This window comes from Musca autumnalis, unplaced genomic scaffold (assembly GCF_047663935.1).
Source record: "Musca autumnalis isolate F117 unplaced genomic scaffold, ASM4766393v1 scaffold_5, whole genome shotgun sequence".
NCBI classification, from domain to species: Eukaryota; Metazoa; Arthropoda; class Insecta; order Diptera; family Muscidae; genus Musca; species Musca autumnalis.
Window position 1 is genome coordinate 137,908,922 of NW_027412088.1, and position 18,451 is coordinate 137,927,372.

The window sequence follows — 18,451 nt, forward strand, 5'->3', positions numbered from 1 at the left end:
GATAGACAAAGCTATCTTTCGATACTGAATTTAAAAAAAGAATCGATTTTGTGTCAGCACTACACTGCAACACTGATCACTGTTTCAGCTGGACGGCTCAAATGTGGCTCCTTGTGAACATAGTGGCCGATGGGGTGCTTTATTCTCTTCGCTACCTAGCGAAAATCGTCCATTGCGACAATATCAAAAATCGAAAAGGACTAATTGATATGAAATATTTTCCCGCTTATATTGTGACACTCTAAGAATCTTTTAGAAATATGAGTTAGAAAAAAAAGACAAGTGTCCATGAAGCCTTCCATAAACGACATATCCAATCAAGGAGATCATAAAATAAATTTGACATTATATACTCGTTTTTTGTATTAATACTGCCTAGAAGCTACAAAATTGTGCAACGTTTTTTATACATCCGGGTTATAAATGAGAATATTTTCCCACAGCATTTAAATGCTTCCTTTAACAAGTTAGCAAGACAAATAATAAACAAATAAATTCATAAAACTCTATGCTAACAAACAAAAATGGCACGTATTTGTTCAAATCTTCTTTGCGAGACACAAACTTAGCCCACGCTTAAAAACAACACATTTTTTTGTTATAGTTCCAATTTGGATGTGCCGTAATTTTGTTCACATAACTAATTTAAAGCAAGTCAAAGTCAGTTAAGAAACTTTCGTAGGGGTCAATGTAAAGGTCTTTGATATTTAATTGCTTGTTTTGGATAACAATTCCCATTGGAATTTCTAGAGATTTTCTTAAAGGGTCAGTGTACTTTTCTCTGTCTGGCTTCTTGGAAATTGTTTGTGGGCACATTTCTTGATTACAGCTATAAATTTAAGGCATTCATTACTTGTGGTGACCTTCATGGACATTGTGGATATTCCCACTTGTATTTTTCGGACATACACAAATCTGGAATAGTAAAAATAAAAATTTCCACGCCCAAATACAACGACTTTAGAACTGTTTTACATAACCTTCTACGTATGTATATCAAAAAGAACATGAACATTGTGAACACAACCCAATCTGAAGAAATGATAAGAAAAGGGCAATTAAAAACTTCGCACTATAAAAAATAATGTAAAGTCATCGAACACTCGAACTATTTTGGATAATAAAAAGCGACAATAATAAACATAAATTTGCAACACTCTCTACGATCAGAGTTTAATTCAAGGCAAACGAACACACAATAGCCAAAGCCGCAATGGTAATGATCGCACAGCATCATACCAATAACCTAATACTGCGGCTGACTGACAATAGCAGCCGCAACAACAACAAAACAAACAATACCATCCGCTGTGTCTGGTCAGTAAAAGAGAAGAAAAAAAATATACAAACATCGCAATTTACTCGTGTAACCCACACACAACTCACAACAGAACTTCAGCTAGAAACTGAAACCTCGAGTATAACGATGAAATGAATGCAAAAGGGCAGCCGGATAAACACCATCATTGGTCAGCTACCAGACTCGTAATAGACAAATGTATGTAAATATGGTTTCTTTGGACGGACATTAGTTTAGAAATGGAAAAAAACACCAACAGTCAACAACTAAGCGACCAACAACTACCACTCGTCTTGAAAAAATATGGTCAAGAACGACTAGAAAATTAGCTATCATTTTTGAAGGACGTAAAAGGAGATTTATCTCCCTAAATGTTTAGTGATTTAGGAGGCTGCCCGGCAGACTTAAAAGTGTGTTTTAATAATATTAATATAGTAGATTGTCTGTTACAACTTTGGTTCAGATCTTTGCTCAATGTTACATTTTTTTCTCTTGTAGGAAACGTGTTTGATTGCTAATTTTAACGACATTCGCAACATAGTGCTTTGAAATGCTAATTGTCGTATTGCATTGAAGCAATCCTGAAGTCCCATGTACAACCAATTTGTTCTCCAATGTGGGGAGAGTATTCTTCTGTAATGGTAAGAGTCTTCACTAAATTAGTGATGCAATTTCTTCACAGTAGATGGCGTTTATGATTGTAATTGAGTCCTGATGCGGTTCTGGAAGAGCTCAGTGTGCGACAGGAATGGAAGGTTTCCCTACACACAGAAGAACAAAATATGTTTTGGTATAATATTTTTAGATTGCGTGTGTTGTGTTGTGAGACTCCAACAATCGATTTTGTCAATATCAACAATTGTTTTTGTCAAATTCAAAAATAGTTTCTGTCAAGTGGACAATAATTTTCTCTTTTCTACGACAATTTTATACTATTCTCTCGGTATTCGATGCCGTGATGGAAAAACAACTCTGGTGAGTTTGGTTTTTATGATAGGATGACTTCATCTTTGTTTTTTTTTTTTTTGTGTATGTACACCAACAATGAGATTCTTGTTTTTACTTGTTTCTTCTTTTGATAGTTGTGTTATACCGGCACGATCTGAGAAGTGTTTTTGGGAGAAAACCTGCCTGGTCGTGTTTGTTATGGTTTTTAATTGTCCCTAATGTTGTGGTTGGTGCTTGTGTTTGTCTTTTTTGGCAGTCGAAGCAGCAAAACATTCTAGATTATGATAGTTCCTACCATCGCTATTGTTAATGGTTTTTACAATATTTTGGAATTTCGCAAGTTTTTGTTTTTATGTTTAGATCAAGAATGGTATTTTTGGATTTGCAATTACAATGCTTGAACAAAACAAATAAATTGTTGGAACAAGAATATCTATATTTTTTCTTTGCGTGTAGATAAGGTACGCACAAAATGCCATTCACCCATTACACTATATCACCAGGTTTGTCTCAATATATTTGGACTTTGGTCTCCGCCATTGGACAAGAGGTGGCATCATTTGGTAGGGTGTAAGTCATGTTCTTTAAATGTTGGCTCCCCTTTTCCGGACACACACAGTGAAGAGATATTGTTGGAACAATCATATTCTTAGTACAAACTATGGTATTTAAAAATGTCAAAATATATATTGTTTATTCAAATATATATTTGTTCTCAGGCAATGCCTTTCACCCACTGCACTACAATTTTGATCTTAATACGTTTTGACTTTAGTCTAACCATTGGCCAAGAGATGCAACCGTTTTGCAAGGCGGAAGTCATGTTATTTATATCTTGGCTCCCATACTCGGCAATCGCATAGAAGATATGCTGTTGGAGCAATCATATTCTAAAAGAAAAATAGAGTATTTTGAAAATATGTATTGTTACTGTAACTATATATTGTGTGTTAACCACCATAATGATGCAAAATACATTGTTATAGCAACAATATACATGTATATATTTTCTAAATACCTTATTTTATCCTCAAATTATGATTGTTGCAACAAAAACTCTTCTCTGCGTGTAGTGAAAACTTTACTGAGCAATTTTTGGGAGGTTTTATTGTCCTAAAAACTTAAAAAAGTTTGAATCACATGGTTATCGATTTAGATAACAAACATATTGGTATTAAGTGATCGACCTTTAGATGAGGAGAACAAAATTGGTTCTTGGATCCACATCTAGTTAAATGTTTTTAGTCTTTTATAAGATCTTCCATTCAATCTAAAATCTGAATATTATTAAACTCTCCAATCAAGACATAACCTTATTTAGGTTATGCAAGCTCAGCCTGGTCTCAAGACCATAGTTTTAAGGTAGGCCAGTCAACGAAACAGGTACTTTTGACCGGGAATCGCATATTTCGTCTATTTTCGTTACCGTATTAAATTGAATTACATATGTACATATATATATCGAAGCTAAATATAAACTCGCCTGAGTTGAAAAGGGAACGTCGAGCAGCGGCTAAAGGAAGGTTCGTCCTTAATAAGCGCGACATGCCCTTGTTAAAATAATGGGTTCGCAAGGGGTTTTTAATTAGTATTTTTGCTGGGTTATTTCGAACAGAAAGAATCCTGTGCAGGAGCTAGACCTACTCTAGACATTGTGGTAATAGTAGATAAGGACGGAAGGAAGGTACTCTTTCAGAACTCATACAATCTTAACTATAACTGCGGGGATTCAGGCTATCATCAAGGCAGACAAATCTTTTTATACGCTACGCCAAGAATTATATTTAAAACATTTGTGAAAGTCCTTAACAGTTAAACTGCCTCGGAAGAAAAGAAAATTGAAATTTTGTTACAGACTGACAGTAAGACAAAGAAATGGAATTGCGTCGCCGTTTAATACTTTTTAGGGTTGCCAACAAGAATATCGTAAATCAAATTTCCGTACGAAAAGGTCGTAGGTCCACAGCAAAATATATTTTTTGAAAAAATACTGCTGCTTATGTAGTTTGGATATATGATAAAATGCCATCCTTGATTTGGGTTCATTTCATACAAGCGTCTTTAAATGGTAATCGGATTATATTTAGCGGATCCAATGTACCAAAACAAAGTTGTTAGGGGATTTAAACCAAACCTTAAGGGTCCTTGGCAATATAAGGGGATATTCAGGCGGCCCTCAAGGCCTACAAGTTATAAATCATAAACTCGAGACCGATTCATGACTGCAGAGTGGTTCTGTCTGATAAACGCAATTTTGTTAGGTTTCCGCACAGCCCCTGCAAAACTTTTGACGCCACATGATCCGAATAACCCATTACAATGTAATGTAAACAAATTTCCTTCTGCATTACCATGCATCCAATTTGGACTGCGGTGAAATTTAATACAAATTCAATTTAAATGTTTTTTAATACAGAACGTTTTAATTTTGTAATTTATTTATCGACTTTTTAATGATCGTTTAATTAAATAATGGATTCGTAGGTTGGTTTATAAGTAGTTACGGCTACCAAAAAATACTACATTAACGTATTATTTGTTATTGGGATTTTTTGTAGGGTAAAAGCCGATCGACCAATGCCGAATTATACAAACGGCCATTGTAACTTTTGGGAGCTTATTGAAGAAGGGAACATAAGGTAGGTTTTGGACATTGGCAAAAATTTAAAAGGTCTGCTATGAACAAATGTAAGTGTTATACCTATCTGCAGAGTTCATCCTGGCTTGAAACTCCTTCAAAACAATTGCATTTTATAATACCTCACACATGGCAATAAAGCATACTTTTACGAACTTTCCTTCGATTTTGATTCCAAACATTATTTTAGACCCCCCTCATAGGTGACCATTACCGAAAGTAGGGCACATTCAAACAATAAATGACTTCAATAAATAAATTAGAACAGAACAGAGGACATAGCGAGAGAGTGAATAAAAAATAATAATGTGAAACATACACAGATAATGTTGGCGATATCGAGTTATTCATAAAATCCCCATTAGGCGGCAAATTATCACGCGGCGACGTTATTGAGCTGGATGAAGATAACGGCTGCAGCTGATGTTGGCGACTCAGAGTTTGTTGATTATGATTTTGGTACGGCATTTGATGATGATGTTGCTGCTGATCATAATAATAGTCGTAGAATGATTGCTGCTGTTGTTGTGGAGGCGGTGGTGGTGTTGTTGCCGACGACGATGCCGACAATGAGGTTTGCCTTCTTAGACCCATAGATGATTTAATGGTGGCTGTGGGTGATGACAAGTTTGAATATGACCGCGACAATAATGAAGATGAGCCGCCGGACGACGATGAAGCTGAAGAATTCATTTGTGGTGCTTCATAGATGGGTGGTGAAGTTATTAAACGTTGTTGTTGCTGTTGTTGACTGCAGCTAGAAATGGGAGAATCTATGGTATCGCCTGAACATGGTGTGCCTTCTGGCGTTGATGGTGATGATGATGCTGTTGTCGATGTGACAATGGGAAGTTGCAAAACCAATTGATTGTGTTGATGATAGACTTTGTTGTTGTTGCTATTATGCATTTGCTGTTGCATCTGTTTCTGATGATGATGAAAGTGAGGGTGTCGATGATCCAGCATCTGTAGGTTTTCCAATTCCGTTATGGTATAATAATATGGAGATTCTTCATATGTGTTGGGGGAGACATTTGTAATCAAATTCGAATTTTCCATGGCGGAAAATTGAGGATTACGCAAATGTTCCAAATTTTGTAGTTTAGCACCAAACGGATGTTTGGGTTTGTATTTATTTGCATCGTTACCAAGATCTTTACATTTTGAAGGTTGAAAAGCCAAAATGGGATCATGATATTTTATAAGGTGTTCGGCGGCAGTTGGGTCATTTTCATTTTTGCCAGATTTGCTGTTGGAGCGATTCTTGGCAGAGAATGAAGTTTTGGCGTAGAGTTTCTTCATGGTGGTTTTTAAGGGTTCTTTTGTTTTCACAAATTTATTGGAACACTTTTTTATTAAAAAAATTCAGATTTATTTTCTTTTTTGCTTCAAGGCAACTCAAACACCCATTTTTGCATTTTTTATTATTACTTAATGTTGTTTAGACTTTTGTTTTTTCTTTTGAATATTTTTTTTTTTTTTGAGAAAGTAGTTTAACCGTTTAATTTTTGTGGCCGCGCCCGTTGCTAATTCATTATTACTGACTACTGTTTTGTTTTTTTCTTCTTCTATTTTCAGAAATTGCAATTAAAATCAATTCGAAGGTTTCCAGTTTACTAGAATATTGGTGCGCGCTCCACGGACAACGAGCTAAAATCTACAACCTACTCACAACAACTAAACAACGTTCGGAATCTGTGAGAAACCAAGCTACCAAGCTGGCTGGCTCAGTCAACGTCTCAGCCACCATCGATCTCACATCATAAGTAACTAACATTTATTTCATTTGAGCGTATTTTTATTGTTTTTCTGTTTCACTTTTTATTTGTTTTTGTTTCAGCTTCTCCAACATCACGGCGGCGGTCTGCTCTAGCTGGACTAGTTGGTGGTGGTACTGAACAAGTCTAGCTTATGCACACACAGTGATTTTTATTGTGTTTCAAAGTTATGACGACTCTTATAATAATTTTCAATTTCTATAGAACTGAACGAACGTCTCGGTCAAGATATCTGTCGCTGCCAACACCGCAATTGCTGGCAAGACGACTTAATGAGAGTGCGCAGCAGCCATCAATCCATACATCCATCCATCCGTCGTCCAAGTAACAACATTCAGCCATTCAATTTGTAGTCTAAAATAGCAGCTGCTGCAGTAATCATTGCAAAGCTTCGTTTTGCTTTTAATTCCACATGCCAATCAATGGTTTCTTTTGACTATTCGTTTGTTCCAAGTAGCATTGCACAGCTCCACCATAGCTTAGTGGGACTCATTACAAGTGTCTGTCGTTGGTACTTCAGTCAGAGCGAATTCGCTTCACGGCTGCCACCACAGTTTGCAATTGTGTTTACCTTTGTTGGTGCTAGAAGTTGTCAATACCAATCGTACTGCATTGGCGGCTCTACTGCTGAATATGCTAGGTGCATAAAGGGTGTATGTGTAGAGAGATGTAGTATGTACATATATTCAGTTTGGGAAATTGCTGCAAGGTCATATGAAGACACAAGTCTAGGTATGTTGATACGCATTAATCGAATGTGTTGGACATACAATTGAACCGAACTTTCGGATTCGGATCATTACCTAGATACATCATAGGTTTGTACCAGATTGAACGTAGCGAATGAATTACGATCATATACAAATGGGAAACCGGACATCGGAAAGTTTCAGCTAAATTAAAAAATATACAGTGTAATTGCAAATCCCTGAAACATCCCTGAAAGTACAAGTAGTGACACCTTAGTGCAATTGATAGCAACCAACCTTGCACTTGAATTCCTCAGCTGGAGAACCAGAAAAGACATCACAGCTTTCAAATGTACAGCTTGTCTGAATTTAACTGGTATATCTGGGTTAGCATATTTTTTCAAAGAATTTTTCCCAATTTTCTTACAAGTTTTGGGTGTTGAATTCCATAACAAAGAAACTTCTCTATGAGTGGTGTCGCACTTGGAAAACCTGTACTACAGTCCTCGGCAAACGAACCCATAATGTGATTAGAAGTATCATGCATCCATTCACATCTTTCAGTGTGTCTCCAACTTCTTCATCAGTTTGGTCGTTGTCGGAATTCGATATACCCCTGCAGTCACCCCAACAACAACAAACGCAGTATCTTACACGCCATGTTGTTGTTAAGCGCCCAGAAATACATCATTCCAGAAAATTCAATTGCAACGGTCTCGTCAAAAAATTCAGAAAGATTGTAGACTTTTTGACTCAGAGATCATGGTCGCTGTGATTCAGAAAACAAATATCACCATCACCTGTAGCTTACAACGTTGCAAGGGTCATAACCTTTTGTGAAAGCATCGTTCAAGAAGCAGAGGAAAACGAATTGCCTTACATCTCCATCAGTCTGTATGGGGTTAAAAGCAAAGTTTGAGTGTGGCATATGCACCCACAAACATTCCAAAGGGACAAGGGAGACTTCTATCCCATCAATGAGTGCACCCAGATTCAAATTAGCTCAACGAAATGGTATCTACTTTTTATAGCCTAGTTCGAACGACACCACATGTAGAGAAATTTTGCATGGTTGAAATAATCGGGAAATGTCGGCAACATTATGCTGAGGGTTATTTTTGACACCGTTAAAAATGTTATGGGTTTGGCCTGGGATTCGAGCCCGGGAATACAGAGTGCAAGGCGGGTGTGCTAACATTACACTACTTCGACGACCAGAGATAGAGGTGCTGAATGTAAAAATACCGCCGAAATTAGACCAAATTTTTATGGGTTTGGCCTGGGAATCGAGCCCTGGAATACAGAGTGCAAGGCGGGTATGCTAACATTACACTACTTTGACGACCAGAGATAGAGGTGCTTAATGTAAAAATACCGCCGAAATTAGACCAAATTTTCCAGCAAAACTGACAGAACTAGCAATAGAGCGTGATAAAATTCGTCGTGCGAACCCTGAATACCCAAGAATTATGGAATACACACCTGAAGTCTACAGGCTAGTAGACGAGCAAAAGCCATCTAGCGAATACATCATTGGTACAAGATTATGTAATTTGTGAACAATGGTCAAATCACTCCCGAATCCGGGAAAAAAGATGATAGAACTGCATTTACATTCAACGGCATGACAATGACAGATTCGAAAAGATTTTCGTGCCATTTTAACCGGTAATTTATAGAGCATCCCGAGAGTGATAGGGCGAAGAGGAGTGTGGAATGCCGTATAAAAAAACCTTTGAGCCGAGGAGGTACCACCAAAATTTATTATAAACGAAACTCGTAATTATCCAATTCGTTGGAATCTCAATGGTAATAGTTAAGCACCAGGAGGAACCTGGAGTTTAGTATTTGACAATTATCCTCAATCTATCGTTAGCCACCCACATTGTACCAGAAGCCTGGAATGTTGGCAGGGTGGTCCCCATACTGAAACCAGGCAAGATTGCTAACAAAGTCGAATCGTACTGGCTAATTGTCTTTATGTCGCCGGTAGCAAAGTTTCTAGGGCACTACTCCACTCCATGATGAGAAACTGTTTCCCAGTAGCTCAACATCAGAATGGATTCCGAAAATTGCATGTATTATAATGGCTATAAACGTCATATCCACAAATATCAGTTGAGAATTGAACCAGAACAGGCCGTGCGGCTGAAAAGGCATGGTAGCCCTTGACCTAATAAATGCCATCGATACCGTCAACCATGCCAAGCTGTTCGAGGTCAGCCGTCTATGAAATGTTGGATAATCAACTATATGTGTGAAATTATGAAATAAGAAGTCGAAGACCCGTAGAGTGAAACAGGGAATTTACTTACGTGAAGTGATATCGCTACGTAGTGGAAGATGCAGTGCCGTCGCAGCAGAAGAACAACAGCTGCCAAAGCAAACACCAGTGATTTTAGCCCAATTCAGATCCGGACGATGCTGCCGACTCAATTCGTATTGGATTGGGGCCGCACTATACCCTACATGTTTTTAACTGCTCAGCTAAACCCTCTCACCTGTCTTCTGATTCTTTATGGATGCAGCCAGTCCAGATTGCAGAATTTTTTAATCTGGACATAAAGGAAGCAGAACCACATATCTGAAGATATACGAACGAACATATTTGCGTTGCGACAACAACAACTGATGAGTACGATAATTTACGAATAATAACGTACATCAAGTTTCAAGAATTTTAATATTGGTTAACACCTTCGGGTACCTACCTCCCTCACGAAAGTGAACATTTTTCGCTTAAGTGCAGTTTAAAGTCTGTTCCAGGATAGTTTTGAGGTTGTTATCGAAACTGACAGAGTGATTTAATAGCTCTGACTGGCAGGGTCGAATGACTCCCAAAATTAAAATGGTATATTTTTCTTATTGTCGAGTCGAAACGACGAGTGTAACGACTCCACTTATATATAACATATGTACATATATAGAACATATGTACATACATATGTCGGTATGTTCCTTCAAATATCCCCAACGGAAAAGTTCATCACTTGCTCTTTTATCCAGTTTAAGGCCACTTTTTGGATCAAATCTTAATCAAGACTACGACATTACATATTTTTGACAAGCGTACTTAAAGTGTTGTAAAGAAAAATACCTTGAAGCAAAATGTATGGATAACTCAGGTGAAGGAGATTATCAGGCCTTACAAATTAAATGTCACATACATAGAACAACACCTACGGTCTTTCCCCACCATCATAGTGGCTGTCAATCAGCATGCACTCAACAGCTCCTCCATCTACCCCGGTCATCCATTGAAGTCATTCGCTTACTGTAATCAATGCAAAATAATTCTCATTTGCTTCGTCGTTGAAGTCAGCTCGCTATTGCTGGGGGCTTGCTATCCACCAAGTGGGGTGTTGGTCTTTTTTGGAAGGGACTACCCATTGTGGATGTCCCATTAATACATTGCTCATGGTGAATTCTGCTTTACTGTCCCACAAAGAGACTTCGGTTTTCTGTCTCACACGGTAGCTTCGGATTCGGTAGCTTGTTGTTGTTGTAACAGTGTTTATTAGTGTATGTTTGTTCTTCTGCTCAATCTGGCTCTGGGTCTAACCCCAGTTCCAGGAAAGTGGCTGCTTTGATGGCTGCTTAACCACAGATCAGATGAGTAGGTTTGGAGGGGCAGTTGAAAAGGTGTAGTGTGTCGTGCGGGCCCATACCGCATACTGGGCAAATGTCTTGCACGGCGCGATCGATGTCCGCCCAATAAGAATTTAGGCGACTGCAATATCCCGAACGTAGTTGAGCCAAAACACTCTTGGTTTGTCGTGGCAGCTGACGCTCCTTAGCTGCGAAAGAAGGGGGATGTACTCCGAGGACTTTATTTACACTATATGTGTTTATGGCCTTTGGCGTGTGAATGCTATTTAAACCTCTCCTGTATCGTTGGACCTCTCCCTCTAGAGCTTGGATATCCTTCCTGATGTGTCGGGTCTACCCACCAGATGGTGATTGGGGTGGCTCTCACGGTAATACCCAAGCAAGTACTGCAATGAAAGCATCTCACCTCTCCCGCTTTCTGTCCCTCACAGAAACGTTGATTCCCTGTTTGTATATATACGTAGTAGTTTGTACGAGATCGTAGCAGTAAATGTATTAGCGATAGCTAGCTATTAGATCGTAGTAATCGATCATCATATGCCGAGATCCCGAAATCATCAAACAACACGTTCCCGATCAGCATTAAATCGTCGTTCCCGAACTTCATCAAACAGTCGTTCCCCATTATCATCATTCGTGCTCACGGCCGAGTTTTCGAATTTCCATAATATCGTCGTCAACCAAATAATCAGCATTCAACACGTTCCCGATCATCGTTAAATCGTAGAACCAAAATGCCAACCAGCTTCGTCTCTACGACCAGCGCAGAACGCGATTGTCAATCAGGCTCGTCGTTAACGAACAGTGTATAACCCGATCATCAACGCTGTTCGTCCTTACCGAACATCGTCAATACTGAAGCATCAATCAATATAATCATTCCCAATCACCCCTAGCAGCTAGTCACCATTATCACCGGCCAATTTAAAAACAACAAAAAATCCTAAACATATCATCTATCAACCTGACGACATATTCATCAATTTTATTAACAAAGTCTTTTGATTATTTTTAGCATTTCTATTGTTTGTATCTCTGATCGAATTTTACGCTATATTTAGTTCCATTGAAATTTAAAAATATCATTTAAAGGTATTTATTTGCATTAAGAAAATATCCAACCACGTTATATTTAGTTTTAAAGCCCAAATTCGTATTGTGTTGCATATTTCTGTATAAAACTATTTCATGGTTGAGTTTGCATCAGAGATCTCAGTTAGTCAAAAAAAAAAAAAAAAAAAAATAACAACAGAGAGGCGTTTCTCTCAACGCGCATTTACAAGTGTGCTTATGAGTTGTTTCTTTTGTGTTCAACTTCGCGCTGTTTGTCTGTTTGGGGCTACCAACCAGCCAACATGGACAATAATGATCTTTTAAGCACCTCATAAAAAGCTTTCAAATTGAAGCTAAGCACGAGCTTAGCCCAACATAAAAGTTATGAAAATGCCTAAAGTCTCTCATTACAAATGATGAAGAAAGAAAAAAAAAAAACAAAGTACTTCTCTTACGATGCATTGAAGGAGGTTTGTAGTTTTTTTTTTCCTTATTTATGCCCATCACCTAATAAATAGAAGTCGGTCATAAAAATCTGCATTTCAGTTTCCTCGCTAGTGTGGGGATTTTTTTGTTATTTCTTTTTTATCCCTTTCAGTTCCTCCTTCTTGGTCTTGTAATTATCGACCTTCGTCGTTTTGTTGACTACGAAGGGAAGATGAGTTTATTGACTGACTGGGTGACTGAATGACTTAAAGGAGATGGGAAATTAGTGCCATCCTCAGCTTCAACGTTTGTATCAGCAGCTATAATTTTTATGACCCCTTACTTCATTACAGGAAGATAATAAAAGAGAAATCATGACAAGTGAAATTATAGTTATGAGCAGGTCCATTAGAATATGTCCTGTTGGCATGTTAATTAAATTCTAGGAAATTTTTACAAATTTACCAAATAATGCCCCGTAAGAATTTTGTTATGATGTGGTGGAAAAAAATTAGATTACAGATTGCAGTTGTACAGACTTATTTGGTGGCGTATTAGTTGATTTCTGATTTTACAATTGGTACATTAATAGCTTCATAGCCTATGTAATTTGTATTTTTTCTTTTCAAAATTTTACATATTCAAATTTTGCTTTTACATATTCAAAAATTGCTTCTAGAAACTCTTGTAGGAAAATTGAGATTTAATGCATTTGATAATATTAAAGAAATGTGTTGTATACTTGCGTATTGTTTTAAGCAAGGCATATACTCCAAAGAAGTAATTGATACTCACCTAAAAAGAAATAAAAAGGAAAAATATCGCATTAATATAAATAACAATTTATGTTATATAGGAAATGAATTAAAATAGACAAAAAAAATATCATTGGCTTTAAAACCATTTTGTTAGAATGTAGAAAAGAATCAGGCGGTTTTGCCACAACTAACTATCCTCAGCCTACGACTTAAAAAAACAGAAACATGAGTGGTGGACCTAAAAGTGCTATGAACAAGATCCCTATTTTTTCGTAAATGACAAAAAAGTTTTGGAATTTCCAGCTTATTTTTTGCTTTTGCATGTTGAATACCAGGGTTAGATTTCTAGGCCACACAATATCAAATTTTCAACGGTGACCAAATGCCAATCATTGCAATGTTGGCGATAATTCAATGATATGAGAGAAGTCTCCCTTTTACCTTTTGGGATGTTTAAGGAACAATTATATGATATAATTATACATGTGCGGAGTTTTAGAACATTGGGGCAATTATAGAAGGAAGTATGGAGAATAAAATTATAGGGTTGTAACAAAGACCATAATGACTACTAACAACTTTAATGTGGGAGGTGTATGAAGTAGGATTGGCTCCGAGTACGGTATACAGAGCTCCGAATACTCGTTCGAAATCGCTTGAATTGCACTCGCGAGTAAAACTTGAGCAAGTTGAGGGGGGCAAATTGCCCTCTCTCCCTCACCAAAAGGTCCGTCCTGACGTACGTAGGTGGGGAAACCTGTCCACTAGATTGTGGCAGGGATGCTCACGTCATCGAAAACATCTTGTTGTTCTGATGCACCGGTAAAATTGTCGTCTCCACTGGTTTTACGATGAGACATAGTATAAGTCCTCAGTACGGAAACTTCACGTTTCACTCTACGGGTCTTAAACTTCTTATTTGTTTACTGCATAAACAACTGCCGTCCATACGTATAGTTGATTAATCAGCGTTTTAAGCACGGCTGTAGGAAAGGCTTTTCAACGGACAATTGGCAAACAACTTCTTACCATGGGGAGTAGTGCCTCTACAATCTTAACTACTGGCGACAGAAAGGAATTTGGTCTGCACAAGTCGCCTCTGCTTCATTCTTGACTGGCTTCAGAAGCGGGACCACCATGTCAGCTTTCCAGGCTTCTGATACAACATAAATTGAAAACGATAAATTAAGGACGCTTGTCAAATACTCAAATCCGGGTTTATCCAGTTGCTTAAGAATTAGCATTGGGATTCCATACAGCACCACTTTTTGGATGAGTTGGAGTTTCGAATGACATCTGCAATATCTCTCTTCGGATCTAACACCGTCACACCATTAAAAGCATACATCCATACTATCATCCTTCTTTCCCGGATTCGAGAGTGATTGAACCGTTGCTCACAATTTACTCTATGCTGCTTAAGGTAGTCTAATCATATTTTCCGCTTATGCTCGCCTACTAACCTGTTGACTTCAAGAATAAGTTCACTAACTCTTGGGTGCTCAATGTTCGTAGCTAGCGACTGCAGTGTTGATGCTGTCCCGAAAAATTATCTTAGCTAACCGAGGATCTGAGGGAATGGGCAGCTTTCTGAAGGGGTAAATTCTCTGAAACCTTGCCAATCAGCTTTCCCATCGTTCAGAAAACAACGGCGTTTAGAAGTTATGAAGGGGTGGTCTGTGAACTCAAACGATGTGGGTGATGTGGGGCAATCTGCTTTTATCCTCGTAAGAGCGTCTTCGTTCACCGTGCAAAACGTGGAGCTATAAATTTGCCCAGCCAGCGCTGTATACCAAAGCTCATAGTGAGCAATGAAGTCCTCCGAACTAATGTCAGGCATACACAACCATTCATCAGCGGTATGTAAACATTAAGCACGTCCACCTCGACAGTCCCACACACTTTACTGCTACCCCCATACATTCCATGTATGGGTCTCTGTAGTCAAGCTAAAGCGAGATAGGTCTGTGCTGGACAGTCCCACAACGTTGTAACCATCGCAACGTTGCAAGCTACAGGTGGCGGGAAGCTTTGTTTACTTGATCGCGACGACAATGATGTTCTCTCTATTATAAAGTCTACAATGTCGCTGAGTTTTTGTGGAGATCGCTGCAATAAAATTGGAAGATTTTCTGCCGAAGCAACATATCTCGTAACTCAGAAATCAAGGAAACAGTTAAGACCAGAGCAGCCTCAGATGTGCATCCATTTCCTAAATCCATTACATCTCACCGATGCTGGCATGTGGTAGATGGGGATCTGGCAAACGAAACAGATCTATAACCCGGGGGTTATGTTCTATCCCGGCACGGATCAAATGAGCTGGGATCATGTATTTAGGTATTTATTACCCATGGTTAAAAAATTGGTGTTCATCAGCCATTTAAGTTGGTGCCGGCAGGGTTTTTTCCTCTTTTAAGGTTTTGGGACATTATCAAAGAAAATATAGGCTTGCCCCGAAATACTGTGCAAGGGTTGAAGTCTTAAATCCCGGCCGAGGGCCTACCATCTACGTAATTTTTTAATGCTGAAATAACTTAGAAGCCAAAAAAGAGTTGGTAGCGTACCCGGACTTTGTCTCTGTCCTAGGGTTGAATTCTAAAATCCTATCGAAATAGGATTAGAGAAAATATTGTAGCTGTGAAAATTTTCTACAAGATTGACCTTCATGATATTTTCGTAGGTTTTATCATTTTTGATATATCGAAGTTCAAATTGGGACAATGCACTGACTGTATCGCCTCCTTATAAAACAATGTCAAGAACGGTGCGCCTTAACTAACTTTTTTTGAAATTCTATACCTCAAAAATTGTAAAACATACGAAAATATCATACAGGACAATCTTGTAGAGAATTTTTACTTCTACTACATTTTCTTTAGTTCCATTTTGATAGGGCTTTCGGTTTCCCAGCAAAATTGTGAAACCCTAAAAATGTGAACCAAAGTTCACGCGGTCAAAACTGCGATTTATTTAAAAAGCGCTTCGGAGATTTTTTTGTTTTTCTCATCTATGAACAATGTAGTTTCAGAATCCACAAAAACTTCCTAGGTGTAAGCACCTTCCATTTAAAGTGGGTTTAAGAGCACCGTGTTCGATGTGGCACAATTTTGATAGTATCATAAAGTATATACTAGGGTATATACATATAGCATAAAGGCAAGGTGTAGGCCAAACTTCGATGAGATGCTGAAGTAGAGAAAAACGAACATAAACAAACTAATTGCAAGCAGATGTAGCCCAGAAGACATTCTACCGTGATTTGAGCAACTCATAATAAAGATTCTTTTGTGGAACTTTTGTACTGGGCTTTTCGCCCAAGCCTTAAAGAATCTTATCGAAATATATATTGTTAAATCCATAAAATTTAAAATAAATTTAGTTTTGAAATTTCCATGAGAAAGTGTCAATCCTTATTTGCATAGCCTTCTTACAACTTCTCGATTACGTGAATATTGGCTGCACTGTTGCACTTTGAATATTTATGAGAACTTCTTTGCAAAAAAGTTTACGTTTCTCCCTTACGTAATCATGCATTTGAAACCAAAATAAGGAAATCTTAACGTCACTCATTTGTATGCAATAATTGTAAACTTTATTCACTTTATTTAGGCTCACTTTGTAGGCCGACCATAATAATTCATATATCCTTATACGTGTTTCGGTCGGTCAATATTTTGCTCATACAAATTGGCCACAACATTCAAGTCTTTGTATTTTCAATAGAGTTTTCAAGCCATAATTAAAAATGGTCTTATGACGTTATTGCCATAGTGACCAACAATTGCCTTTATAAAATATTGTTGTTACTTCTTCTGGCTTGCCTTTGAATGAATGAAAACTAGCATAGCTGGCAGTAATTGTCTGTGAACTGATGACAAATATGAAATTGTTTTGTTCACCTACTGCTGCTGCTGCCGTTGAAAGTTCGTGGCTTTGTGAGATTTATTGATTTTTTATCGTTTCTTAATTAAGTTTTTTCTATTTCTTCGTCTTTTTTCTTAATTTGCCATAATTGGAGGCGGCAGGCAGGCACACAGATAGGTATGATGACCATTTTTACTTAACTTGAATTCTCAATTATGTTTTTAGTTTTGGTCATGGCTTTTTGTGTGTTGTTGTAGTTTTATTGTTGCACCTTTAAATAAGCTTTCAAAGATGAAGTCAAATTTATTTTTTTAGTTTTTTTTTTTATTTGAACAGAATACCACAAATGTAGTAGACATGTTTGGCTGATAGGTGTTGTGTCATTTCAAATATTTGAAATATTTCTAATTTTTGGTTCAGCAAACAAAAAAGAATGAAAACAAACATTTCTTTATAAGGCGTGAGACATGACTATAAACCTCTGTAGCTGTCAATCTTATTCTAAATTTTGAAAAGAAGTCATATAAGGAAAATACTGCTCGCAGAAAAATATATGCTGGAAATAGGTTTGGACCCAAAAAAATATAAGTTTGGGACTGGTTGGAAACAAATATATGTCTGGATCTAAACTAGGCCTGCTCACACGCATACAAATACATTTTGTTATTGTGTTGGTTTTGAAATACACAAATTTCAATGTTTTCATTTTGCCTCTGTAGACTGTGAGAAATATTGTACAAGTTTTTTTTTTTATTTTATGTTTCAAAATTTAAAGTAGAAGAATTATTTTATTTTGACCAAATATGACTGTTGATGTTATAATTTGTTGCAAATCAAGTTCGTGACAAACCAAAGTGCGCTGACAAACCAAACACTCTAATTTGCCGTAATAATTTTCGGCAAATAAAAATTCGTATTCAGTATCTTCATTCATTTTTTCAGTGTACGCATATAAATTCATAGACAAATTCGAAAACAGAACCTTCCTCATTGAATGTTCAATAGAGACTGATTTTTAATTTTGAAAATATTCAAAACAAAAACAAAAGCTCTCTTTTTAAATTGTGTATGTGAGCAAATTGACACACACCGACAGCCCAGGTGCGCACTTTGAGCAGGCCTAATCTAAACATATTAAGTATGGGTCGAAACAAATATATGTTTGCAACATTTTGTAACATATCTCAGTTTTGTTTGTTTGAGTATCAACATATTTTTTATGTTAGAACATATTTTTTATGGTTGGAGAGAGGATTTTTGTCAAAGAGCGTAACAACAGTGCTCTCGCTTATTAGGGGTAGTTTACACTATCTATCAACGTCATATGACACGAAATAAAAACATTCCATATTTACCCACGGAGGCAATGTGGAGACGTAGTTTTT

General features: G+C 37.4%; 1 protein-coding gene across 16 annotated transcripts in view; it reads right to left on the minus strand.

The window, feature by feature from the left end:
* The window catches only part of ena (ENAH actin regulator enabled), a 204,977-nt gene that overhangs the window by 23,612 nt on the left and 162,914 nt on the right, over positions 1 to 18,451 (minus strand). For 6 of the 16 annotated variants that reach the window (XM_073992223.1, XM_073992222.1, XM_073992219.1 and 3 more), the window contains exon 1: positions 5,206 to 7,295. The exons of the other annotated variants lie outside the window; for them this stretch is intronic. In XM_073992223.1, coding sequence (XP_073848324.1) covers positions 5,206 to 6,188 — 983 coding nt within the window. In that variant the 5' untranslated portion in view covers positions 6,189 to 7,295. Of the gene's footprint in view, positions 1 to 5,205; positions 7,296 to 18,451 lie in introns of those variants that run through there. 16 annotated transcript variants of the gene reach the window in all.